This window comes from Molothrus aeneus, chromosome 20 (genome assembly GCF_037042795.1).
Source record: "Molothrus aeneus isolate 106 chromosome 20, BPBGC_Maene_1.0, whole genome shotgun sequence".
NCBI classification, from domain to species: Eukaryota; Metazoa; Chordata; class Aves; order Passeriformes; family Icteridae; genus Molothrus; species Molothrus aeneus.
In genome coordinates, this window is record NC_089665.1 from 8,869,478 (window position 1) to 8,895,408 (window position 25,931).

Below are 25,931 nucleotides of genomic sequence, written 5' to 3' on the forward strand. Positions count from 1 at the left end.
GAAGGGATGGATATAAAAGTAGATGTGTACTGCGGTGTCATTACTCGTCGGTGGCGATTAAGGGAGTCCTGCTGTCTGGAAATTGGCTTTGCCTCCCAGGAAACCTGAGGAAGGCGCTGCCCTAGTTAATGCTGCTGTAGCTCTTGGGAGAGGCTTGGAATGAGACAGATACAGGTTTTCTTTTGAAATATGCTCTTGAATAAATTAGTTTGCGTCCAGAAATGGCATCTGTTTTCCCTGGCTCAGATATTTTTCTAGAAATAGTGTTTAGGTATGCAGCTCACACGGAAAGTGGGACTAATATCTAAGCAGCTTTGAAAATCGGTGCTATGTTGTTTTGAGTTAGGACAGAAATGCTGGTTTAATTCCAAAGTTTGAATACAGCAATGCTGTGGGGTCCGTAACCCCTGGAGAGGGAAAGGATGGGCCCTTAGATGTAGATGTTATGAAGTGGAAAACGAAGTGTTTGGAAGAGTTAAGTGGCCTGATTTTCAGTGACACCATCTAACAACAAAGCTTCTCTTTTCTTTTCAATGAAGTAGCTGAAAACACTGGCTGCATCTCTGTGCTTCTTGGAGGTAGGTTTTGAGGAGGCAATTTGGTCTGCTTTTATGATGTTTTTGGAAACTGTGCCTAGAATTTCCCGACTGGAAAGTTCAGGTCACATATCCTCTGTGTTTTGCTCAGGCTGTGGCTGATGGATTGGAAGAAACCTGGGCTGGTTATTACAAATATACTTTAAGTATTAAACATGTTCCTGTTCCTGTAGGCCCTCTGAAGTCAGAAGACCTTTCTCATTTGTGTAATTTTTCTTTCTAATTATCTCAATACTGCTCAGTAGCAGCACCGATGCAGATTTCAGATGCCTGGCAGGAAACACTCAAAAAATGTTATGGCCATGTCCCCATCCTTCCAAGGATAACACAAACCTGTTGTGTTTGGCTTCTGCTGTGCCATATTGTTCATTCTCCCACTCTTTGCTCAGTCACTCACTCACATCGTGTTTGGATTATGAAGGACAATGTGAAAAAAAATCTTAATTTGCTTCTCAAATCAGGGAAAGCAATTATAAATCTTTTATTTTTAAATAGTGTTTTATGATTGGAAATTATGCATGCCTTCTGTACATCGCTTGGAAGGGTATAAATATAAAAGATTTGTTCAGCTGTTTCTTTTTTGTAATTATAAAATGCATTAAAGTACAAATGTAACTTTAAATCCATGTTGTTCTCAAACTGTTTCTCATTGCCACATGCACTGAAAATATGAAATTAATTCGTGGCAGCTTATTAATCAATGGTGTTTGTTCATGCAGGTCACTTGCTGATTTATCTCCAATTCACAGCTCATTAGAAGGTGTGTAACTCTTCAGAGATGTTGTTATTTAACAGGTGTGTTTTCCTAGTGCCATTAATGACCTCTGGATTTACTAACTCCTGACACAAGAGAGATTTGGGAGATTATTCACAGAAAATTGGAAGCCCTTTCCCATGGGCATTGGACACATTAGGTCATGGAATACCTGGTGATAAATTTACCAGTCTGTGTTTGGATTCTATTCCCAGGATGCCAATAAATTTCACAGAGTGCCCAGGCGCATTTTCAGGTGTTTACACACCCAGAAGTATCCCAGACTTTCTCATCTTCCCAGGAACAGGTGGTACCTCCTTAATTGGTGCAATTAGCGCTTTCCATCAGTGTGTACCTGCTCTTCCTGGGCTTTTTCAGTACATGGAAACATTGGAACAAACTCTGATCCTTGTGGAACTCTGCCTGGGATGCCCTGGCAACTCACTATTGACCTCTGCAGCAACAGTTCCTCTCTGCTAGAAGTTGCTGAGAGCTTGTTCTATGGGCAGAAATATTAGAAGAATATATTTTGTGTCCTAAAGGAGCTCTGCAGAAACCTGAGCAGGTTAAGGGATTACAATCTTCACCTTTTGTATCAGCTTTTTTTCATCAGAAGGAACTGGTGCTTTAAAAGGAGGTGTGCAGCATCATCTGGGGTGGAATTTAAAGGAGCTGATCTCAGAGACAGGCAAAGCAATTTTAGTTAATGATATGTTAAAAAAATAGGCTTTTTGGTAAGAGTCTGTAGGATAGCAGAATGTCCTGAATATTCAAAGGCTTTATTGGTTTGTCTTCATTTTACCCAAAATGCTGCTTGAGCATGTAAGACTTCTGCAAAATTAGGAGGGTTTAGTTTAAACTGTTTGAAGGATTTGAAAGTCCTGCCAAGAGGCTCAAACAACCTTTAAAATCTGAATGTTTCCTGAGCTCTGAGTGCTCCATCTTTCAAAAACTGTCTCCTGCAACTCTCCAAACGCTGTGGCTTCAGTTTGTATTTCGAGCACGAGCAAACAGCTCCTGTATCTGAGACAGTGAAGAATGGAGCCCTGAAAACAGCCCTGAGGTGATGGCCGAGTTTCACTGCTGAACTCCGCTCCTCCAAGCTTTGTCAAGGAGACTCGGGAGGAATTCGAAGCAGATATTTTGGTATTGCAATGACATCACCCCGTTCCCCGAGGTTTCCAGAAATCTTACAAGCCCTCTGTGTACAGCAGCCTGCTCATTCCTGTGAAGTCATTCTAAACTGAGGGCAATTCCACCGCAGTGCTGTCATGTCATTGTTCCAAAGCTGCTCAATTAGATCCCGGAGTCTTGTTTTTTTATTTTTATTTTTTTTTTTTAGGCAAAGATAAAGCCTTGAATGAGAATCAGCCGGCGGAGCCACAAAGGGCAGCTGTAGTTTTTGCTCCCTGCACAGGAGGGTGCTCAGCCTCTGTCTTTATCTGCAGGAAGGAGCGCCTGCCGTGGTCATCAGGACCAAGTGGAGAAGCTGTTTCCTGAACCGGGCTTTGCTTGTAGTGACACGGGAGGATCTGCTCAGTGCGGTGACTCAGAAATTATTCAGATGTTCAGGAATTTCGGGAGGTGTGCGGTAATTGCTGCTGTTAGGCCATTACGGAGGTATTTAGGTCAGCAGATGTAATGATCATGACGTGTGGATTCTCTAATGAGTGTCCTTAAAGGTGCCAGAATTTTCAATAGGATCTTTCAAGTTTCTCAAAATTAGGGGTTTTTCTCTTCTAATTTGCTCGTCTGAACGTGTGAATCCCCGCGTGAATCGTTCAGTTGAACAGTGAAGTCTCGTGTGTGTAAACATGAGGGGATTTACCAGGAAGGAGTAGATGGGTTTGCTAATTCATATTCCATTTGTAATACCTGCCAGTAGTTATATCCTTAATTATTCTGTATTTTCCTTGTTAAATCAAAGAACATCCAGAGTTGGAAGGGACCCACTGGGGTCATCCAAGTCCCACTCCTGGCCCTGTGCAGGACAGCCCTGGCAATCCCACCATTATATATATATATATATAATATATATATGTGTGTGTGTGTGTGATATACAGCAATGCATTTTATGTTCCAAACCCAAATTAATCTTCTAACATAACTCATCAAATGGAGTTCGACTTTCTGTTTACCTTTTCAGGGATCAGAGAGGGGTCCTGGATGTTGTTGTCTGGTCAGGTTTTAGTCAAGTGAGTTTTGTGTCTGAAAGCAATTTGTCAGACCTGTGTGTTGTACAATATTCCAGCCCTCTGGGTGCACATCCAATTTAGTCACTGAGGAAAGACAGTTTTGTTTTTAAAAAGCAGATGTCTGGAAAAGGAAATATTTCCTTTCAGAACTTTTGGAATAAATACAAACCCAGAAATGGAGTAGGCAAAATCTTGTTTGCTGTGGTGAAGGGGATTCGTCCCCTCAACATCAGCACATAAATATTTGCTTCCTTTCAGTCAATATTTACCTCACAGGTCAATAAAACTTGTTTTGCACTTGACAGAGTTAATATTTACTTGCTTTTTTTAGCTTGGTGATGATATTTTAAATTCTCTTAAGGATATGGGGGGCTTTTCTGCTTCTTTTCTAACAAAAGATTTTGTTTTACCAGGGGTGTGTTCGTTTATTAGGAGCTGTTATCCATGAATCAGACCATGTTTGTCATGTAATAAGATTATCCAGATTATGCCTATAACACTTTACAAGTATGAAGAGGTTTTTTTTTTTTTTTGCTTGAAGTTGACTGAATGTCTTACCAAATTTAAAAGGAATTGCTTATGTCTGTAAAATTAGGCTGTAAAACCTAAGACAGAGACACTAATTTAGAAGGCAAAGTGAAACTAAAGTACTCCTTACTCTGGAAATTATTTTTGTTTTGGAAAGCAGTTACTGACTTAACCATTTGTTTTCAGTTAAGCCAAAGCACAGTGGCCAGGCTTGTATGATTTAGGAGGAAATGCAGAGATGAATTTTAGGGATGAGTTTTTGACAAGACCACGTTTGCAAAGGAACAAGTTCATTTCCACAGAAGAACTTCCCCTGTGCATTCCACGTTTCCATCCCAGCCCTATCAACGGCTGTGTGCTGTTTCCAGTGTTATTAGAGGTGGATGAGAAGCTGCTCCTTGGCTTTCCCCCTGCCCAGCCTTTGTCTGCAGCCCCTGGGGTGGGTGAGGGCCAGCCCAGCTCCTGTGCCTGCTGCAGGGAGATAACGGGGTGCTTGTTAAGCCCGTGTGTTATCTCACTGCCTGTACCCTGCTCCTGCCTGCTGTGCTGAACCCCAGGCCTCAGCAGCTTGTTGACATCTCTGTCACCAAAAAAAGCCCCCAAACATGTCCAGTTCTGTCCCTCAGAATGGTGATTTTGTGATGGGTACAGTTAGAGATGAGGCTGAGGTTATTTAATGGAAGCCTTGAGTTGAACTCAAATCTCTGAACTAAATCACAGCACACCCATATCCTTCAAGCTGTCATACAAAACATCTGTTTATGATAATGATTATCTTAATTGAAGAGTTCTAGCTCATGCCATGCTTTTCTTCATTAATGGAAAGAATTAATGAAAGAATACTTACAAAAGTACTTAACCATTTGAGGAAGAGCTACTTCTGAATTGAAACAGTGCTGAAGGAATACTGGAATTCACCTTGGACTCCTAGATAAGCTTCCTCCAGGTGAACTTAACCAAGTTAACCATTTTTCAGCCTCCAATGCTGCAGTAAAAATGTGCTTCCTTAAATCTGGCTTGCTTGCAGACAGAGTCTGACACACTGGATTTAGTACAGCTGCAGAATTAACATTCAAAACTCCCATGCTGCACAGTTTCCCCACGTGTTACATAAAAATGCTGTGCAGTTCCTCTCTCCAAAGCTCCTCTCTCAGGGCTTTAGCTGCCTGTTTGCCTCCCCTTTGGTTACTGTTTTCATTTATACGAATCCAATTTTACACACTCACCCAAATTACTGTTCATTGTGAGATAAACATGGTAAATTTATAATTCTGCCTGATCCTGACTTAACATTCAGGGTGTGACAGCTTCAGAACATATTTTGAAGGTTTGTTGTGTTTCAGGTGAGGGGAGGAAATGTGGATTTCTTTGAACACCTGAGCTGTAGAGCTGGGATGGTTTGGATGTTGTTGAGTTTCAACATGCACAGTTTGGGATCCATCTCTATCTTGTTTAATCCTTCAAGGTAGAGAATGGCTTTGATTCCATCCCCAAATTTTAGGATTTTTCATCCAGAGACTGAATTTCATTCAGGAAGATTTTTGGGAAAGTAACTGATTTGATTTAGGGAGTAGATGGATTTTCAAGTAAGATTTAGGTAAATTCCATCAGGAATACCTCCTCCTCCTCCTCCATGGCTTTTCATAGCAAAAGTAGTTCTGTTATTTTTGTGTTCTAAAGAAATATTTCCTAACCTTTCTTTTACAAGGAGTCCTTTTTAGCAACCAACTAAATTCTTTTGACTTTTATCAGTTTTTCAGCCCAGATTTGGAAATCACTCCTTCCCTCTTTATCCTGATGGTCCTTTCCCTCCAGGAGAATCTCAGCTTGGATTCCAGTGGAGTCAGCAGTGAAGGATGGGCTGGGAGCAGTGTGAAATTCTTGTTGCTGTTGTTGCATCTCCTGACAGGAGAGCAGAGCCACAGAGGAGGAAACAGCACCAACATTCTTCATAAAGCAGAGAAAATAGGTGCAGGCAAATCCTTCAAATTGAACTCCAATGAAATTATTGGTTATGGCCCAGCTTCTCCCTTCCACCCAGAATCTGTCATTAGGTGGCTGGGCCAGCAGGTGCAAACAGAAATGAATTCGGGGAAAGAAATAAGGAGGGAGGCTGGGGATTGCTTGCTGAAAAGAAGACATCTACTTTACTAATTAGGAGGATTTATAGGATGCTGCACTTAAAAATAGATCATTATTGATAGTTCATCTTAATCATGAGAGTTACTTTGTAGTTTGAGGTTTCTTCCAGCAATAACCAGGAACAGCAGCCCCTCTGCTCTGGGCACTGTTGTTTGCAGCTGGAAACTTTCTGAAAGGCTGCACAGAAACAATGTTGTCAATTTAGAGAGGAGGTAGCAAAAAATGTGTGTTACATCTGTCTTTGAATTAGTTCCACAGAGGAAAGAAGGTGGAATTGTTTTTAATTATAAGAGCATAAAAAGTTATGGGACTGTAGGAAACTAAGATGGAAATTGCTTTTGATAATCTCATCTAAAGGTATCTTAATAGAAGTCAGAGGTAGATATTAAACTAAAATATTTGCCAGTGGACACTGCTGAAGTGCAAGTTAAATATTTTTAAATTTCATTTATTTTAAATGCAGTAGTGCTGATAACACAGGCACTTAGGTCAATATCATTTCTCATTAAAGTTCTTTTCACACTCACAGCTTTATCAGTTACCAGCGAGCTCATCACAGCAGCCAGGTAGGAATTCCACATTTGCCTTTATCTAATTCATTTCTCCATCCTGCACTTCAATAATTGGAATCTGAAGTATATCAGGAAAACAGAGTTGTTTTCTTCTCTGTGGAGAGTTCAAGCAGAACTATTCCTCACAAAGAGCAACACACAGCCAGGCTGAATTACCAGGGAGAATGTTGCAGCTGAGCTTGTAAATATTATTTTGATAGACTTACATTTCCTTCTGAAAAGAAAGAGCATTAAAGAATATTTTGAAAATATAGAAAGGGAATAATAGAAAATAAACCCAAAACCAGTCAGATAAATTTGGCTCGCCAGCCTTTTTGCCATTTCATGTCTATCATTCTTTTTTGAGATGTAACAATTACGTCAAGCTGAGGCCAGTTTAGTTTTCTGTGCCTGTAAAATGGAGTGGATTCATCAGGATCTGGCCCATTCTCTTCTGTCACCTCATATTTCTGTTACTGGGTCTGTACATTCTATTTTAACAGTTTGGAGAAAAAGAAATGGAAGTTTCTAAGTAAATATTTTTACATTCAGTTACTCCATAGAGCTTCTGTATTGTATATTCCTCCAAGTAATTCATCATGATAAAATGCAATGCTGAAGTAAAAGAGTTAATTGAAATTCAGATTGGAAATTGAAATACCAAATGAATCTAATCTGAGAGTTATGATTTCAGGTTTTCTTATGCCCAGCAACAAATAAATGAATATCCAAGGAGTGGGACAGCCATGCCCTCAGCAGGAGCTATGGGATAAGAGGATTCTTTAATACACAAATCTGCACTTTGCTTTTGGCAGGGCTGTTCTCAGGAGGGCTTTATAATGCCCCAGCAGAGTGGATTTTTCTGGATGTGGGAGGAACCAGTAGGTCTAGAGGTGTGTGGCTGTATTTGCCATCCCTCAGCTGCCTCAGGAAGTGCAGACCTTTGCTCCTAGCACTTCCCTCTGGGTGCAGACTGATGTGTCCCATGGACAGCCCAGCTTAGTGTAAAAATTACTTCAGTTTGCTTCTGATTCAATTGCAAAATCATTCAGACTTTGTGTGTTTTCTCTGTGAGTAATCCAAATTTAGATTTCACTGTTGGTGCTACCTGGTGTTTTGGTGTGTTTGTGTTTAATGCAGCTGAAAGTTATTATGTAAAATGGCTAAATTGGAGTCTTTAAAGGAGCTGCCAACTTGCATTTGCCTGAGTTACTTCAGCAGTGGAGAGCAGAGGAAGAATTCCAGACACGTCATCCTGATTTCACAAGCCTGCAGAGATCTCCAGAGTGGACTTACCCATCTGTGTGAGTGGTAAATAATTCTGTGCTTTTGTTCCTCACAAGTGCCTGCACACGTGTGCTCCAGCCATGTCACCCGTGGCACCCACAGCTCCTGGGTGTGGGCACTTGGCCACCCCCTGGTGGCACAGCAGAGTCCTCAGGGCTGGCAGAGAGGGGCCCTTGCACCCAGATTCCCCTGCAGTGATTGATCCTGCAGGTGCAGCTCTTCCTCTCTGACCTTCCCCCAAAACACAACAATTGGCACCTGAGCATTCCTGCTTCTCTGTTCAGGGACCATACTGAGCTCATGTTTGAAGTGTTCCTCCCTAAACCGGACATTTTTCTGTGTTCACTCAGCCTGAAGTGACAAAAGATAGGAAGGAGAGGAAAAGGGAAAGGGAGCCTTTACTTGCTCTAACCTTGGCTTCCCAAACAGTGCTGGAGAAAGGCACCCCTGTGTCTGGGCATGCAAAGCAAGGCACCAGCCTGGCCAGCTGGGGACAGTCCCTGTCAGGGATGCTCTTCCCAGCTCCCTGCTTTGAGCTTTGCTGTTCAGTTTTGTCCCTGGCACTGTGGGACACATTTCCCCTCTGCAGGGTCCTGTGGCACCCCCTCAGCACACACAAATTCACCTTTCAGCTGGGCCCTACAAATCAAACCCTCCTCATGGAGCAAATCCACATTCCCTCCATTGTTCTTTCACACTGTCTACCCATGAAGGGTCCTCCTGGATCAGTTCTAAAGGGATAATTGTACTACTTAAATATTAAACATCCAAGTTCTTGTTTTTATTGTTAAACCAATATTAAAGTAGGACAGAGCTGATTTACAGTTCATGGCAGTGCATTCCAGAGTTGCTGGTGTTGCAGCTGATGTCCTGTTCTAGCAATATTGGCACTGCCAGGAGGCACAGAAATGGAGATTTCAATCAAAAAACTTTATTTGAGATCCACTCCAGTTAAATGATAAGTTAATCTTGCCTTGTGAACTTCCAGGCTGTTAAAAAGGGCAAATGGCTGCAGTGTCCTCTGAAGCAATTCAAACCCTATTTTTCATCAGGAGATGGTTCCAGTGCCCTGGAGTTGAAAGTTGGGTGTCTTTTCCTCACAGATTGTTATTTAATCACTATATATTAGCTTTCATTGCCCTTTTGATATATTTAGCCTCATAAACTTCTCATTGACTAGATTGAATTTACCACGATGTTGTTACTTTTTATGAACAGAATGAATCAATAGCAGATCTGTTGGTTTGCACTGAATTGTTTATTTTAAAGGGATGTCTAAACTTTACTGAGAGAAAATGGAAGGGCTGATGCCCAGTCCTCCTCTTTAATAATCAATATTTGGTGACTCTGAGCACAGCCTGCCTCAACCAGCAAGTGCTGCACACATTATCCAGGGATCCAGGGCCAGTAATATTTCCTAACATTCTTTGAAATGTAAAATATTTTGCAGTATTCCCAATTTATGGCATTTAGTACATGCAAATTACTTTATTGTTGTAATAGAAGGCTTTTATTTCATTACTAGGGAATATTTCAGAATGTGACTGGTTTTTTCACTGAAAATAGTAAGTCTGTCTTGAGAATGTCTGTCTGATATCTCCATGTATATATATATATATATATATAAATATATATATAAGGAAATAGTGGTTTATTTTCCTATACTCCTCAAATAATCTGTACAAACCACTTGACTTTATTTATGAATTGAAACACAGTACTAAGAAATATCACTGGGTTCACTTTATCATTGAATTTTAGGGATGTGGTTTCTTGCTTCTTTCTGCTGTTTGTTTAATAATAATTAAAACAAGCTCTGCCCAGTGGATCTAAAAACTTTGGAATTCTTACATCAGTGTAATCAGGTGATAAGAGCCCAGACTTTGTGCTTGCTGGAGGGATTTATTTGGATTCACTTTGCCTCTATGAGCTCCCTCCCCCCTTATTTATGCATCTTTATTACTGTATTAAGTGGTTAATTAAATCTGGTCAGGTTAACCTTTGCTGGTGATTGGAAGTAGGGATCTCAGCCACTGGAAAGCAAATAATTTTGGGTGGAACATCTTGTTCTGCTTTGATAAATTATCTTTGTTTACATTCACACAGCATTACTGCCTTGAACCAGACATTTCTGGGGAAAGAGGGGCAGTGCCCAGAGCAGGTTTCCAAATGTACAGAGATTTTCAAGGAGAAACATTTCCCTTCCTTCTCCTCTATGAGCAAAACAGGGAAACAGTTGGAATTAATAATCCAGAATTCCAAGTACTCACAAAGAGCTGTAATTTGTTGTCAAACAACTTCTAAGAGCCAAACCTCCAGGCTGCCCAGCTGAACTGAGTCCTGCTTCTCACTGAGGATTCTTCAGCAGTAGCATTCCAGTATTTTCCTGGTGGAGTATTTGGCATTCTTTTCCAATTATTCCTGTTATTATTTTGTAACTCTGTTTGTCTTTGTTCTGTGGCCTGTTCTTTTTTTGAGTGCTAGAGTGAAAGCCTCTTGTTGTTTTCCCTGTCCTTCCCCTTGGTTTGATATTTTCTGCCAACTCCTCTGCCCTAAAGCATTTTTCCCCCCTTTTTCTCCATGCAATGAGATCTTACCTCCATAAACCCATTGCCTTAATTGCTCATGGGGGAGTGACTTTTATCCCAGAAGAATTCTTCAGTCCTCAAGGTGGGAAAGACCAGAAGGAGAGATGCCACAGTGACCTCCTGGCTGATTTTCTGGCTCTTCTTTGGAAGAACTCAACAGCACAGTCAAAAGATGTTCATTCTGAGGATTATTTTATTTTGGTCATGACAGTTTTTTTATGAACTGTTGCTTCTCTGGAGCCAAATTGTGGGATCATAGGAGATCTGTAAGCTCAGCATGGTCCAGGAAGAGGCATAGTAGGAAATTAGAGAAGTAATGGAGTAAAACCACAAAAGATTTCTTGGTGCCACTGTAAACCAATCCAATATCTGTGTGAATTCTCTCTGCCTCAAAAAGGAGATGTTAAAACAGCAAAAGCTGTAGAGAAGGACAAACAATGCAATCAAAGACATGGCAGATGTGGGGAAGGTGAACTGTGTTCCCATGTTCCTTCTACAAAAGGCCTCCAAGTCATTTAAAGCTGTAACTTTCTTTTATGCAATTCCTTTTCTGATTAAAATGGTCCTCTGTAAGTGATTTTATGATACATATCCATATTATGGTTATCAGTCTTCACAGTTAAAAGAAGGCTTTTTCCTTTGGCAGGAGGAAGGCCATAGATGCAGATTCAGATTCCTGAAGCGTTCCCACCAACTCTGCCCTTCTGTTCTGGCAGAATGAGGAAAAACTCTGGGGTTTGTATTTCCTTTGATTTGTTTCTTTATGTATCCTGTGCTCTCTGATTCTCACTTATTTCTTATTTCATTATCTTTCCTGTTCTTTTTCTTTTTTGTGGCTACATTTGTGGCTGCATGTTTTCTTTTATTTGTTTACTTTGCCTTGAACTTTCTCCTACATCCTTCTTTTCTTTTCAGCCAGACCTGAATAAACACATTGAGGGATCATTTTTGTCTCCTTCCATTTCCACTTCCCTTCCTCTTCTACTTCCATATCTTTTCCCCTTTATTATCATTTTCTCCTTAGCATTTTTTGATGCTTTTCTTTCCCATGAATTTTCCTCTCCTTCTTTTGGTATTTTTTACTTTACCTCAAGGGAGGCTCAACGAAGACTTGGGCCTTTTTTCCTTAATAGTGCAAAACTGGATAGAAACCACCTTAAAAATGTGTGGGACAAACTCTGTCCTAATTGTCCTGTGGCATGAGGATGTCTGGGAGCAAATAAATTCCTGTTTAGCAAATTTAACTTCTCCTAAAAATTCAGGCTCCATCCTTCCAGCTGGAAACTGGATCATATAATGGGTTATTACAAGCTGTTAAAATTTGAGACCGAGGAGGGGGAATAGGCTGAAGTTATTCCATGGATTGTTCTGTTCTTTGTGGGAGGCTGTTAAAATAAAGCAACAGTATAAAAGATGAATTATATACAATTTAATGTAAAGCTGTTGGAAGCCATTAGGATATTTCTTCCTTGATTGTCTAACATTTGTGTACTTTTACAAAGTTTTACATTTTTTTTGGTTCTTTCTGAACATTATGAAAATTGTACTGAGAGGAGTAAATTCATCTGCATAAAATTGACTGCAAAGAGCAATTAGTCCTTCATTAATATGCAAATTTGGTCCAGTGCAGATTCATCTATATATGAGGCTTAAATATGCAAGTCAGTCTTGCTGTGCGAGAAGCCCAGATGCTTTTATTTACTTTGAAATTGAGGGATTTGGTTAATGATGTTGTTGACAGGAAAACTTGAATAAATTTGATGATCACCATCTTTCATATTAGACGAGGCCCATGGAAAAAAATTACCAAGTAAAATACCAATTTTATTTGGTAATTTCCTATTACCAATCTTGTAATAAAATGGAAGATAGAAAGTAATAGAGTTAGATTTCCTAATGTAGTTATCCTGAGACTTAAACTGTTCCCCAAAGATGGAGCCATTTTTCTTAAACTTTGTTTTTCCAGAGGGTAAAGACATCTCCATAAGCTGTATGAATAACACACTGCCTGGAGATTTAATATTGGAAACTTGGTTCTGTGACTTGCTTCACTTGGTGAGAGGATGTAAGCTGGGAATGAAGGAGCAGCAGCTTTGGGAATGGTTCTTTGTCACCTTCCATGATTTATCTGTAGGGTCTTCTCATGAATTAGTGTTGAGGCCTTTGCCCTGAACCTGTGGAACACCCTGGAATCTGTATCTACACACAGCCAGTTCTGTTTGGATCACCTAAGCTCCTTATAAACATTTTCTGAAATGTCTTTAAATCTCTTGGTCATGATACTTTCATCCTGCTGGCACCCAGCACAGGCTGGCTCAGAGAAGCAGGTTTTCCTCCCCAGTAAATCCAAGCTGTGGTGTGTCCTGCCTCTCTCCTCTTTTCCACAGTTCCTCTGGCACAGCCAGGATTCCTTGCCCTGGTTTTGTCCAGCATCCCTCACTCAGCCAGGAATGGGAGCAGTTCCTCTGCACTCGTCAGTCTTGGTTCACCTGCACGATCCCACAGCTTGTTCCTCCTCATGTTGCTTCCTTTTTCTTTCTCTGTAATTCCCTCAGCCCTAAATTTACTTTTGGCTTAAGCAAAACTGGTCTTTGACTTCAATCATGCCCATTTTTTCCTGGACCAAACCTGGTCTTCTGTCTTGCCTGAGTGAGGCATTGGCACTTCCAAAAGAGCAGAGAAATGTGGTTTAAATGGACTGAACTGTGGGGTAATTTATAAAGCTCTAGTTGTAACTACCTGAGGACAAGTTAATAGATGAGACCATTTGATTCCTCTGACTTCCTGGCACAGCTGGTTGGGATATAAATCCTCACAACAGTTGGTTTCCAAGTCCTTGCTGTGCTGCACTAGGCAAAAAGTTTCTATAACCATGTTCAGGAGGGAAAAAAATTCAACCAAAATTGTTCATGTGGTCTTGCAGGTGAGTCCAAGAGCAGGAAAATGAAGATGGAATTGAGTATCTGGGGGGAACAGAGGTGAGATCTGATAGTCTTGTAAAGGCTCTGGTTATCCTACAAGGGAATCTGTGGTTTTTACCATCAGAATGAGGCACTGACAGTGTCAGAAGGGAATTTATTTGCAGTACTGAATAGTTTAGGAGGTGATAAATTGATTAAAAGGTGAAACCTTAAAACCACACCATCTGCTGAGACTTAAATAGCCTTTGCCTTTGAGAACATAGAACTGTTGGGCAGTTTCTAGTATTTTTCAGCACCATCCACAGCAATCTTGGCTTTCTAATCTTGCTCCCAAAAGAGGAAAATATTAATTTTGAAGTGTATAAACAACAGGCATCTCAGCACAACCTGAGGTTGTCTCCTATCAACTATGTAATCTTTATATTCTAGATTAATAAACACTTCAGCCTTGGAGTTTATTAGTCCAAAATATATTTATTACCTCATAAATTCAAACCCCCTCCAGTTACCATCTAATTAAACTGCAGCGCTGTGCATGCTATCTTTGGGGATGTATTAATAATGGAATTATCTTGTGAAACAGTAATTACATACTTTGTGCATTCTTTGCCACACTCTTTCTTCAGTGTCTGTGTGATGAGTGGGGCACACAGTGCTCCATTGTTTGGAGCTCCTCCAAAGTCTCTGTGTATCCAAAGATAAGCAGATTTTTTTTTTTTCCCTCTTAGTAGAAGAGGGAGAAAAGTTTGTGCATTTTTTGTACTCAGCAAAGAGCAATACCACCAGACTGGGAGCAGTTATGAAACATGATTGTGCAAGTGATTTTAGCTCTTGCTTTCTCCTCAGTCTTTGAGGAGATCACTCTCAGGAGTAAAAACTCCTTGCAGGATTTGTTTTGTTTTTACTGCAGCTGCCAAAAGGTGAAGACAACCACTTTATCTGCAAGAGAATATTCATTTATGGGACTTCACTGCTGATATAGGTTTGAAATGGGAAAATGGGCTTAAAGCCTTCTTCAGGAGAGGTTTACTCAGTTTTCTCCAGTGGTAAGTGTACTTGCTGTATTCTGATTTATAAATGTATTGACTCTGTGCTTTTGCTTTACAAGGTTGTCCCCCACCTTCTACTCTGAACAATTTCTATTGACAAGAATTCCTGTGCTCTTTTTTCCTCCCTTACTGCAGAATTGGGTGTCTGAATCCTGCCTGGTGTTCCCTTCCCTGCATGGAAAGAGGCACAGGAGGCAACACCTTTTGCACATAACTCTCCTGGAGTTTTGAAGTGCCTTATCTCTGGTTCAAGTACATCTGTTGAGCAACAGTGGGAGTGTGTGATTCTTGTTGACACAGGCTCTGCTCTACCTGACAGGAGGGGGGTTGATTCTCCCTTGTACTTCCAGCACTTTGTGGCTTTAGGATCCATCTGCTGTGTTCTCCTGCCTTTTATTTGTTCCCTGCAGTTGCTGGGGCTGTGCAGTGTCTGCAGGAGAGGAAGGGCACTTCCCACCAATTTCCTCTCTGAATCTTTCAGATCTTTCCAGCACAAGTTTTTGCCTTCTCCTTGGTTTTCTGCTCCACAGGTTCTGAAGTCTGATGCCAAATACAAAACTGAGTAATGGTCACTCACTTCATACCAAGGGGTTTGATTGAACTTCCAGCTGCAACTCCATCTCCACTCCTGCATTGTGATTGCAACTTCATGTTTTACTTTGCATTTTGCAGTCATTCAGAGGCCAAGTTTTCAAGCCTTCCAGACTTTGATTTGTTTTGATTTCACTACAAAATCCTGCAAGGATTCTGCCAACAGCGAGGCCAATGTGTCTGAAAGCAGATGGCACTTCCAGTACCTAAAGGCTGGTCAGGTGTGAGTATCTCAGTAGTAAGAGTGACTCAAACTTGTAGCTTTGATTTTCAATAAGACACTATTTGCTTTATCCAGTAATTTTCATCTGCCAGCACTCACAGTTATTTACATCAGACTGTTTTCATGGATGAATGTTATTCTTTGGGAATAAAGAAAATATTCTTTGGGAATAAAGAATGCCTGACAAGCTTCTGTAGTTTAGTGAATGGATTTTTGTAAACCACATAATGAAATGTAATTATTGTATGATATATGTTTTACAGAATCTCAAATGGCTTTATCAGCCCAATGTCTAGGAATTCACCTTCTGAGATTGAGCATCTTGTGCTTGGTGTCTTAATAAAAATGGTGTCTGATACCACTGTGTTACCACAGTGCAGAATGGAACAGTTTCCATTGTAATGAATAGCAAACATCTGCAAAGAATAATTATATTTATGCCATATTGCTCAAACACACGTTGTTATTATTACAGCTCAGGATTAATTACTGATTTGTCAAAACCTGCTGATCTCCAAACTTTTGCTTGTCTTGTATTTCCTGTGGCTGTTGATGAAAAGATGCTCTGTGTGTCCCCAGAATGGTTCCTGGTTGTGTCTTGCCTGTTCTGTCACTCTGGTTTTTTGTGCCTGGTATCTGATTTGGAAACTTTCAAACTAGACACCTTTCTGATGTGTTTCTCCTGATGTGAATAAATTCACTGCAGAATACTTGCAGAGCAAGAGATGTTTGTTGCCAAGCAATTACTTCAGATGAAACATACAGAAGGGTAATATTTTAGTCTGATTTTTTTTTTTTTTTTTTGCTACAGGCATGAATCTGAAGATGAATTCTGGGAATGTAAGGAAGAAAAAATACAGGGGTTTTATTTCTTAAATTTTTTCCTTGTCTTCTGTATTTTTGCAGTGATTGCTTTGAGTCTGGAAGGTCATCATGGTTGAAGGCATGAAGATGAGGACATCAAAGCCTTTGCCCACTTATGACAATTACTCTGGAGACAAACACAGCTCAGAAGACAAATGTTATGAGCTACCTGTAAGTTCTGGTTCACAAAGCAGATGAAAATCCAGAGATACTCCTGAACTTGGAAATGAAATTTATTCTCAAGGTAATGGTTGAGCTCATTATCTGCTGCTCTTTGTAAATGTAAAGTAAGGAGTGCAGTGCCCATATATTCTGTCTATAACAGCTGACATGTTTTCTGCATTCCTGTGTTTGCCTAAGAAGTCATGGATAATCAATTTGATGTGCAAAATAAACTGCCTGGATGAATTCTGATACATATCACTTGCCATGGCTGTGCTGTTATGAGAGGCAAAAACTTCCAGGAAGGAAACAGCAAGGAAAAATCTGCCTGATAAATTTCTCATCAGTTTTTCTCCAAGGACATATCTGTAGGTGGATTCTATAGACAGTGTTTGGGTATTTTTCTCCCCCTTGAGTGGCTGGTTCTGTGTGTGTCAGTTATTTTCTCCTGCTCTATTAGAAATCAAAGCTACCTTATCACTTCAGGATAAATATATCTATATTTATATCTCTGTATCTATCTCCTATAATGCTAACTAGGAAGGATAAATGTATCTATATTTATATCTCTAAATCTATCTCCTATAATGCTAACTGGGAAAAACTAACCTGAAACATTTCATTTTCAGCCTTTCTTATTATTTAAATATATATTCTAAATTATTTTTTAAATTCCCCACATGTATTACAAACAACTTCCCATCTGATTGATTGGGAAGCAGAATAGGCAGGAACCAGCAGCAGACAGATGTGATTATAAAAGATGTTCTGTTTGTTATAATGAGACTTATGGTCCTAATAAACTCTTAGAATGTTTTAACACAACCAAATTAAGTAAGTTCAAAATCTGATTTTCTAGATCTAACTCTATCAGATCACTTTTTACCTTATTTTTGAGGACACCCCCCTCAAATTTTTCTTAGTTGTAGAGAATTTCTCACAGAATAAAGTATCCCTAATTCCAGCAAAGAAAAAAGGGAAATTTGTACAGATAAAAAGCATGAATGACAATCCTGATCATGTGGAAAAAATCAATCTGTGAGCTTAGACATAGTTCCACACCAGTCTCCTCCTTTCTTGGAAATCCATATTTCCCCCAGAATATCCAGCAGCGTTACGTAGCCTGTCAACATTTCCTTATAATATTTCATGTCCTTCTGCTGGAAAGAAACAGCTGGATATTTTGTGTCATGATGTGACCAGTGCACCTCTGTTGTTGTCATTTTAATTGCTGGGGCTGTATTTTTAAGTCCTCCACAGAAGGGCTTTGTAGTGACAAGCGAACGGTTCACGCTTCGTAAGCAAACATAAAGAATGCTGCTGCTAATTGGAGAGGGAGTAATGCAGTTATGATTCCATCAACATTGAAGTTACATTGGGAAAGGACACGTTTTTTGTTGTGGTTGTGTTGCCACAGAACATTTTACTCCAAGTGGGTTTGGTGGGGAAGGTTTTAGAACAGAACAGATGAATCCTGGAATTACGGGGATGGGGGAGATGGAAGTTAAACTGTTCTAAGCTACATCTGCAGTGGAAAATCAGCATTTTATTGCTCTTTCTTTGAGATTGTAGTCATTAATTGCTGGCTTGTGGAATAGCTTGTCTGTGAAAATGGAAAGAATGGACAGCCTCAAAAAACTCCCTTTCCTCTGCCCCAAAGAACTGCAGCCACAGTGTTTCATGTGGAGGAGGGCTTCTCAAAAATCACCAATTTCCCCCAAAAAAGGGTTCTTATTCAGTAATTTAGGTATTTTGGGTGTTTTCCCCTTGATATTCTGCCTGTTGTACCTGTAGACTTCCCACTTTCTCTAAGTCTGCTGGACCTTGTGCTAAACCTTGGCTTTTCTCCTGAATTCCATGGAAGGCTTGGCCATGGATTAACAGTTTTACAGTTATGTGCCCAAAGTTCTTTCCTGTTCATGCTGATTTAATTTTTTCTCTACTCCCATCTCTCTTCTCAGGTGGAGCCTCATCTTGAGCAGCCTTGGGAGGGCCAAAGGTGCTTCCTTTTCCAGTTCCCTGCCTGGATTTTAGAAGATACCATTTTTTAGCATCTCAGCAAGGAAATCACAGCAATTTCCATGGGAAGAATCACAGAGATGACAGGGCTTCCCCCCAAAACACTGCCTGTGTAATTGCTGAAGACATTCCAAGCCCCTCTAACGAAGTGCTGTCTGCCAGTCATTATGTTCTCCTTGGAGGACCATCTGTTGCACTTCAAATATGTAAAGGTCTCTTATCATTTATTGCTCCAAACAAATCCAGGCCTTTGTCTGATGTGCTGGAGCTTCTGAATGGATTCTGAAGGTGGTTTCAGTCACAAAAGGCAGGGTGTTGCCTTTGGTTGCACTCCTTCAGCTCAAATTTCAGAGCACAAATATACTGATTAAACCAATATCTGAATATTTTCAATTTCTTTAGAAATGAATGATGAACAATAACAACTAAAAATATCTGAAATACGTTTTCATTCAGCCAGGAGGACATTGGAAGATTTTTGCATCTGGTGAACAAATCTTTCCGTTGTAGTGGTATCCAGATTTGATATATGCTGAGATTGGAATGAAAATTACCTTATTTTAACTGAATTATTTAGCTAATTTGTATCTGAAAATAGTGATTCAAAGGAATGGTAAAAAATAGAGTCAGCAGCTTAAAATGCTCAAGCCTTCCTTAGCACATATCCTTTACAAGGATGTGATACTTGGTTGTACAGTCATTATTTATAGGTCAATTAGGATCCTTTCCATGAGTAAAATGAGCAAGATCAGGCATTAAAAGATGCTGGGTTTTGTTTTTCCTGCTGCAGATTTTAAAGAGGCTCTACAATCAGGTTGGAGAATGTGAGCATTGTATTTTCACAGCAGAAAAGTTCTGTTCAGAGATTTCCAGCCAGAGAAACCCATAACAATTTCTGTCTGATTAGGGAGTGGTCCTATCTTTTTCCCTTTCTCCTCTTTCCCTTCTCCTTCCTGCACAGCAGCTAATGCTCTGGTCAGAAGTAATAATATGTTAGATCTTGAATGTCAGTAGCCCCAGAGATTCTGACAAGACTATTCATGTGCATTCATATGTCTTAACCAAAGCTGACACTAAAGAGAGCAAGAATTCTCATATTCCTCTTTTTATTGCTGTGCATTAAACTCCAATCTTCTCTTGGAGACCTCTGCTAGAAATGACAAATCCACCATTTGAAAAAGGCATTTTAGCAAGGTCTAAACAAAGCAGCTGGACATCAATCTGGCACAGGGCAGAGGCTCCTGGGAGAGCTCAGAGTGCAAAGCTGAGCTCTGGTTTACACCTTCCAAATGCTGGGAGATAGATGCTAATGGGAAATAACCATTCCTCCTAATCTTTCTAAATTTCAATTAAAAACTGATTTTAATTTTTTTTAGCTATAGGATGTGTCCTTATAGGGATATTTGGATTCTGGTAGCTCGAGGTTGTTTTCTGAGACACACACATTGAGTGAAGGTTCTGCTCTGCCTTTTACTCTGGACATATTTTACACTCACTTGTAGCATGGTGCACTGCACGTGTTTGGGTAATTTTGCAGGGATCTGATTAAGTTGTTAAAGCCAGTTGTTAAAGCAATTTTGCCAGCAGTGATATTTTTAAGCTTCTTTTTTAAAATGGTTTGGTAGTAGTGACTAAGGCAGACTAGGTGGCTCTGGGCAGCTCGCCATTTGTAGGTAGTTTAATTTGTTAAAAATTATCTTTCTTCCCACCCAAATCCCCTTGAAACCATTTGGAGAAGAGAACTGTTGAACAGTTGCCAGTAATAAGTCCTGCTGAGACCTCTGTATCCTCCTGACAGAAACGTTGGTGCCAACTGGAGACTGACTGGCACGAGTTTGAACTCTACACTACTTGATATATTTGCTTCACATGCACCAATTACAATAATTACCACCTCTGTAGCTGAAGTTTAAGCACTCACTCTGCTCTCCATACCTCAGGTTGTTGGCAGTATGTTCAGTCCTATAATCTCAATTTTCTTGGAATAATTAAGTAGAAAAGAAATACTTCAAAAAATTAGAAGAGAGTCTGAATGGAAATCAGAGGCTGGATAATAGAGTTGTTTGTCATGTTGCTATTGTTAAGCTGCATTTATTGCTATTTAATCTTTATTTCCAAAAGGCAGCATCTTCTTTTGCCTGCAGAGATTCACCAGGAGATGCTGTAATGCACTGACTTTTACATTCAGCAGTGGAATATCTCTTGATGTGAGGGAAAAAGCAACAGGAACTCCTACTTTGTTTAGATGTTTTAAAAATATAAATATTCCTTTCAAAATAAATGCTTTTGACTAGAAGAGGAAATCACCCATCCCTTACTCCCTTTGGCTGGATGTTTCCATGTGAGGTTGTAGGGATTTAATTCCAGGATTGGCTTTAACTGCCCAGTTCCTGACAATTCCACTGGTTTAAATCTGATGCAATGGGGACCATCTCTCCCCCAGCCCTGGTGTCTTTCCAAGAGACTGGTTAATTTTTAAATTGGATCAGCAACATTTAAAAAAACCTGGTAAAGTTTCTATTACACAAAGATAAGCCTTAGACTGAGCACAAACTGACTTGCCTGTAGCTTTCCTAATACGTTTGCACTGTGCAGAGTAGATACTAAAATTTATATTAAAATTTCTTTATGCAGGTTCCCTCTAGGGAGAGGAAGAGGGAAGGAAAAAGCTTCATGTGACAGATGCTAATTATGCAGCTTAATGCACTTCTGGAAGTTGCAGAGATGAGAACTCTATAAGAACCTATCTACAAAACAAAGCACATTTTCAACAGCATTTTTTTCCTCCATTCTTTTTTAATCTACCTCCTCTCTGTTTTGCAGGGGGTTTTATTTCCCAAAGAGTACCAAGGGCAAGCAGTGTCTCAGGTGCAGAATTCACCGGCCATGGATGCGATTGCTCTCCATTGTGTCTTGCTGCTCTGAGGTGCTGGACATGGAATTGGGAAAGCTGCAAGGTTCTGAGCCAGGAGGAGTTTGAGTTCAAAATTCCCCAGTTGATGTGTTAGTTTTCTTCCCTCTTTTGTGGATATTTTATCAGCTCCTTATCCTGGGTTTAGGTTTATTGGATGTTCTGCACTTGTGCTGGGATCCTACAGAAGGATTTATTGTGATGGATGTGTCAGGGCTGATGAAGCAGATCCCCAAATGCTTTGTGTAGAGAAGTGAGCTGGGGTCCTCAGAACTGGGAGGTGCAGCCACACCAAAGCCAGTGTTAGACACTAATCCTCTCCTCCAGACACTGAGCTGTGCTCTTTGAGGGAACAGAAATGGGAAAATTATCCTGAAATCAATCCAGACTTGCAAGAACCATTGTCCTGGATATCCAAACCTATCAAATCCCTTTTACCAAGGGATTCTCTTTGCTCTCAGTGACAAACCCAAACCAGCTCTGATGTGCTTAACGCCGAATCCCGCTTTCCCCGATGTCCTTCACATCCCTGCATTTCTCCGTGGGCAGGAGTGACTTGAGAACCTCTCCCCAGGGACATCAGGGTGGCGCTGGCACTTCCGAGGGGCCGGGGCTGGCCCTGGGCACCCAGGAATGCTCCTGCCGGCCCTGGGCTGCAGCCAGCCCGGGGAAAACCATCTGTTCCCCTTGGAAAGGGGTTTGCTTCCCCCGGAGCCCTCCCCCCGCAGCCCGGCTCCGGCCCCAGCTGCCGTGTTTCGATGAGCACCGAGGGAATGAATCTCCTGCGTTTAAAAATACTCTGCTTCTATTTAGATGAAAAGAAGAATCTTGCTTGCCTACACTGGCGTACAAAAATAGGCTCAGTGTGAGTAAATCTTCAAAGTTTCTCTTGGTGAATATATCTAGCTCCACTTCTTTTTTTTAACTTATATGATAAGTTTATTTATAGAGTGTCCTTCTTTCCTCCTACTCTATCAAGACATTTGCAGAAGGTTGTCGCTCGTCTTGTTCAGGAGTCCTGAAATAATTTGCAGGGCCTTTGAAACATCATCGTGTTGCATAGTTGTGATCAACGTGCTGCTGTTGCATGAACATATCATATTTTAATGTGAATGTCAGGTTAGCTGAGACATTCAGGGATTTCTTTTACATTAGGTGCTTTACACTGGTTTGTATTTTCACTTGAACACTGCAGTAAAAATTCTGCATATAGTAATTTAAAATTTTCCGTTTTACATGCGAGGCATTGCCTAGAAAATTAATGTGTAATATGAGAGGATTAGTAAGATGCATACACTTTCCAAACATCTCTTAAAAATAGCTTTCACTGTCACTGTAGCATCTTAATTCTGAATAATCTCACAGTCCTTCTGCAAATCTGTGCATGTAGTAACAGAGAAGCCACCTACTTCATCCTCTTGAGCTGCACAATATGGATCTGGGCATGGAAAAAACTGGGCTTTGGAGTTGGGCTCTGCTTTGGCACAGAGGCTGTCTGTGGGACTAGGGAGAGCATTAATGCTTGCATTAAATATTAAAGTCAGCTTTCACAATTCGTGCCTATCTTTTCAAAAAGGCTCCGAGATCCTCACTCTGGAATTTGCTCCGTGGTGCAAAGCGCCGGCGTGGATCTCGGGAATGCTCTGCCAAGGGGTGGGAGCTGTGGCAGGGGAGCCAGGGCGAGTGTTCCTGTGCTGGGGGACACTCTGTGCCCGGACTTTGGCCCGGGCTGACCGGAGGTGCCCTGGGCTGGGCACAGAATCCCAGGATTTCCACAGGGACCACTGAGTCCCGCCTTTATGGCCCACACCAGGATCAGCCCTGGAATGGACAGGAGCCCCGGCAGGGATAAGGGAAGGGTGAGCCCATGTGTAAATATCGAAATAGGGCTGCCAAAAGATGCGCCAGGCTCTGCTGCGTGCTGCCAACCCCCAGGACATGGCACCACGGGCACGAACTGATGCCCAGGGAGCTCCACCTGAACATGGAGAAGAACTTGTCCAAGGAGCACTGGAGCCCGTTACCCAGAGAGCTTGCGGAGGCTCCCTCATGGCAATATCCCAGACACAATCCTGTGCTCCGGGCTGTCCCACAGCGCTCCGGGCCGCCCCACCGCGCTCCTTCCAGCCCAACCCGTCCCCACCATCCCGGGGCCCGCGGGCCCCGGCCGGGAGCGGGACTCGAACCCGCGGTGCCACCTGCCGCCGCCGCCGGCCGCAGCCGCTAGATGGCGCCGCCCCAACGAGCAAGGCGGGGGCTCCGCAGCGCCCCGGACGCCCCTGGCGGCCGCGCGCCGCCGCCGCACCCGCCTTCCCCCAGCGGCGCCGGCGGCCATGGCGGTGCGAGCCCACGTGACGGCGCGGCGGCCAATGGGAGCGCGGCAGGGGGGCCCCGACCGCCGTCCCTGTGGCCGCCATTAAAGAAAAAGGGTCTCGGAATTACCCGGGAGCCGGATCCGCTCCCGCTCCGGCCATGGGGGACCCGCGCTGAGGCTCCCGCCGCCACAGGATGCCGCGGCCGGGCAGCCGCCGACAGAGGCACCGCTGAGGGGAGGCGACGCGCCGGCGGGGGCTTCGCGGCACCGACTCCGCCAGCGGCAGCAGCGGCGGCGGCCGCCGCGTCCCTGTGTGTCGGCGGCGCCGGGAATTGCGGGGCTCCGACCCCTTCGGGCTGAGCAGAGCCCGGGGCTCGGCCGCCGCCTCCCCGCCCTGCCCAGGAGCCTCGGGGAGGGGGCCCTCCGCCCACCGCCCCCGCGGGGACCCGCACCTGAGGAGAGCGAGCGGTCTCGGGGCTCCCCCGCCCCCCCGGCACAGACCGCTCCGGCCGAAGACGATCGTTTTTTATATCCCCCCCCGCTCGCGCCTTTTTTTTTCTTCCCCTGTTTTGTTGGGGTTTTTTTGTTTTTTGTTTTCTTTTTTTTTTTTTTTCCCTTTATTTTTAAAGGACCGGCCTCGCAGCTGAGCTGGTCCCTCCCCGCCTCGCCGCCCACCCCGCGCCCCGGGCTCTGGCGGGGGTCGCGTCCCCCTGCCCGCGGTGAGGGCTCCGCGCTCCCCCCGAAGAGACTTTGCGGGGTCCCCCGGCCCCCGAGGACAGCTGGGGAGGACCAGGCTCCCCGAAGACACTCTGCGATTTACCGCGTCCTCCTCCCCCGAAAAGGCTGGGGATCGGCCTCCCGGAGACTCCTCCATCCTTCCCCGAAGAGACTTCGAGGGTCACCCGCAATTTCCTCCTTCCACCCTTCTCCCCCTCCCTCCTTTCCCCACGGAAGGAATTTTTACCCAACGGAGGATATTTTGGTTTCGCCCTCGCTGCGAAGAGTATTTCGTTTTGGGGAGGGGGGGTTTCCACACGGGAATTTAATCCCCCGCTGGGCTGCTAAGGAGACTTTTGCGGCCTTTCTCTCTCAAGGAATACCTTCCCCCCTCCCCTGCCCCCGCAGATGTTTTTTTGGGGTACACCCCAGGAAATTTTTCTTGCTCTGCCTTTACGAATTCTTCAGACCGGCCTTGCTTCTGGCCCCTGAAGTTTGTTTTTATGATTTTACATTTTAATTTATTTGGAATATTTTTTGGAGCAGGGGAGAAGAATCTGACCCCCCCACACCCTGTTGCCCTCGGACTCCGAAGAGACGAGCCTGGATTTTTCTCTCTCCCACGGCCAATCCTTCCCAGTCATTCCACAATTTGCCCCTTTCTCATCTGATGACTAAAGGAACAGGAGGAAGAGGAGGGGGGGTTCTGGATTAATTGCCCCCGCTGGATTATTTATTTTTCCTGCTTCTCTTGCTTGGCATCTGAGAAGAGAGGAAGGAGGGATGTCAACTGATTTTTACCCCTAGCCCCCTGGATTAATTACCCCATTTTTATTCTCTTGTTGGATCAATTACCCCTTCACCTTACCTCCTCTCCCTCCCCTCCTTATGCGAACGAGAAGACAAGAGGAACAGGGAGGATTTTGATCTTAATCTCCCGTCGTTGGATTACTTACCACCTCCCTCTTTCTGTTCTCCCCTTCCACGGCGGCTTTACACCCCCGATTGAGCTCCAGAAGACGAGAAAACGTTCTGAGTTCCTCTTTAATTTTTTTTATTTTATTTTTTTAAAAATATTTCCCCCCCCCCCCTCCCACACCTCTCTGTCTCTCCTCGCGGGTTATTCCCCCTGCCACTATTTCGCGTGCGTGTGTCTGTAAATCCCTTATTTAATTGTATTATTATTTGTGCGTGTGCAGAGCCCCCCTCCCCCTTTCCCTCTCGCTGTCTGTCTCTCCCTCTCTCTCTCTCTCCCTCTCTCCCTCTCTCTCTCTCTCTCTCTCTGTCTGTCTCTTTCTTTCTTGTCGGAGGCTGTGGGATAATGGCGTGTGGGTTGTGGCTGTGAGGATGAGTTCCTGCTTCGTGCCGAACGGGGCCAGCCTGGAGGATTGCCATTCCAACCTCTTCTGCCTGGTGAGTGTCGGCCCCCGGCTCGCACACGCCCGGGGCCACCGAGGGAAGGGCCGGGAGCTCCGGGGGAGGGGGAAGGGGCAGTGGAAGCAAAGCAGCCATTTTTAGC

At 42.8% G+C, this 25,931-nt stretch overlaps 1 protein-coding gene and 1 long non-coding RNA gene across 2 annotated transcripts in view; both read left to right on the plus strand.

The window, feature by feature from the left end:
- The first annotated feature begins 6,763 nt into the window (after positions 1–6,763).
- LOC136565131 (uncharacterized) lies at positions 6,764–11,373 on the plus strand. The gene is made up of 3 exons (XR_010784809.1): positions 6,764–6,781; positions 7,907–8,070; positions 11,288–11,373. It is a non-coding gene; the product is annotated as an uncharacterized lncRNA (long non-coding RNA).
- Positions 11,374–24,332: 12,959 nt separating this feature from the next.
- Positions 24,333–25,931, plus strand: part of MED13 (mediator complex subunit 13) — a 59,498-nt gene continuing 57,899 nt past the window's right edge. Inside the window, exon 1 of the mRNA XM_066563221.1 lies at positions 24,333–25,825. Within this exon, the coding sequence (XP_066419318.1) occupies positions 25,760–25,825 (66 nt within the window). The 5' untranslated portion in view covers positions 24,333–25,759. The remainder of the gene's footprint in view (positions 25,826–25,931) is intronic.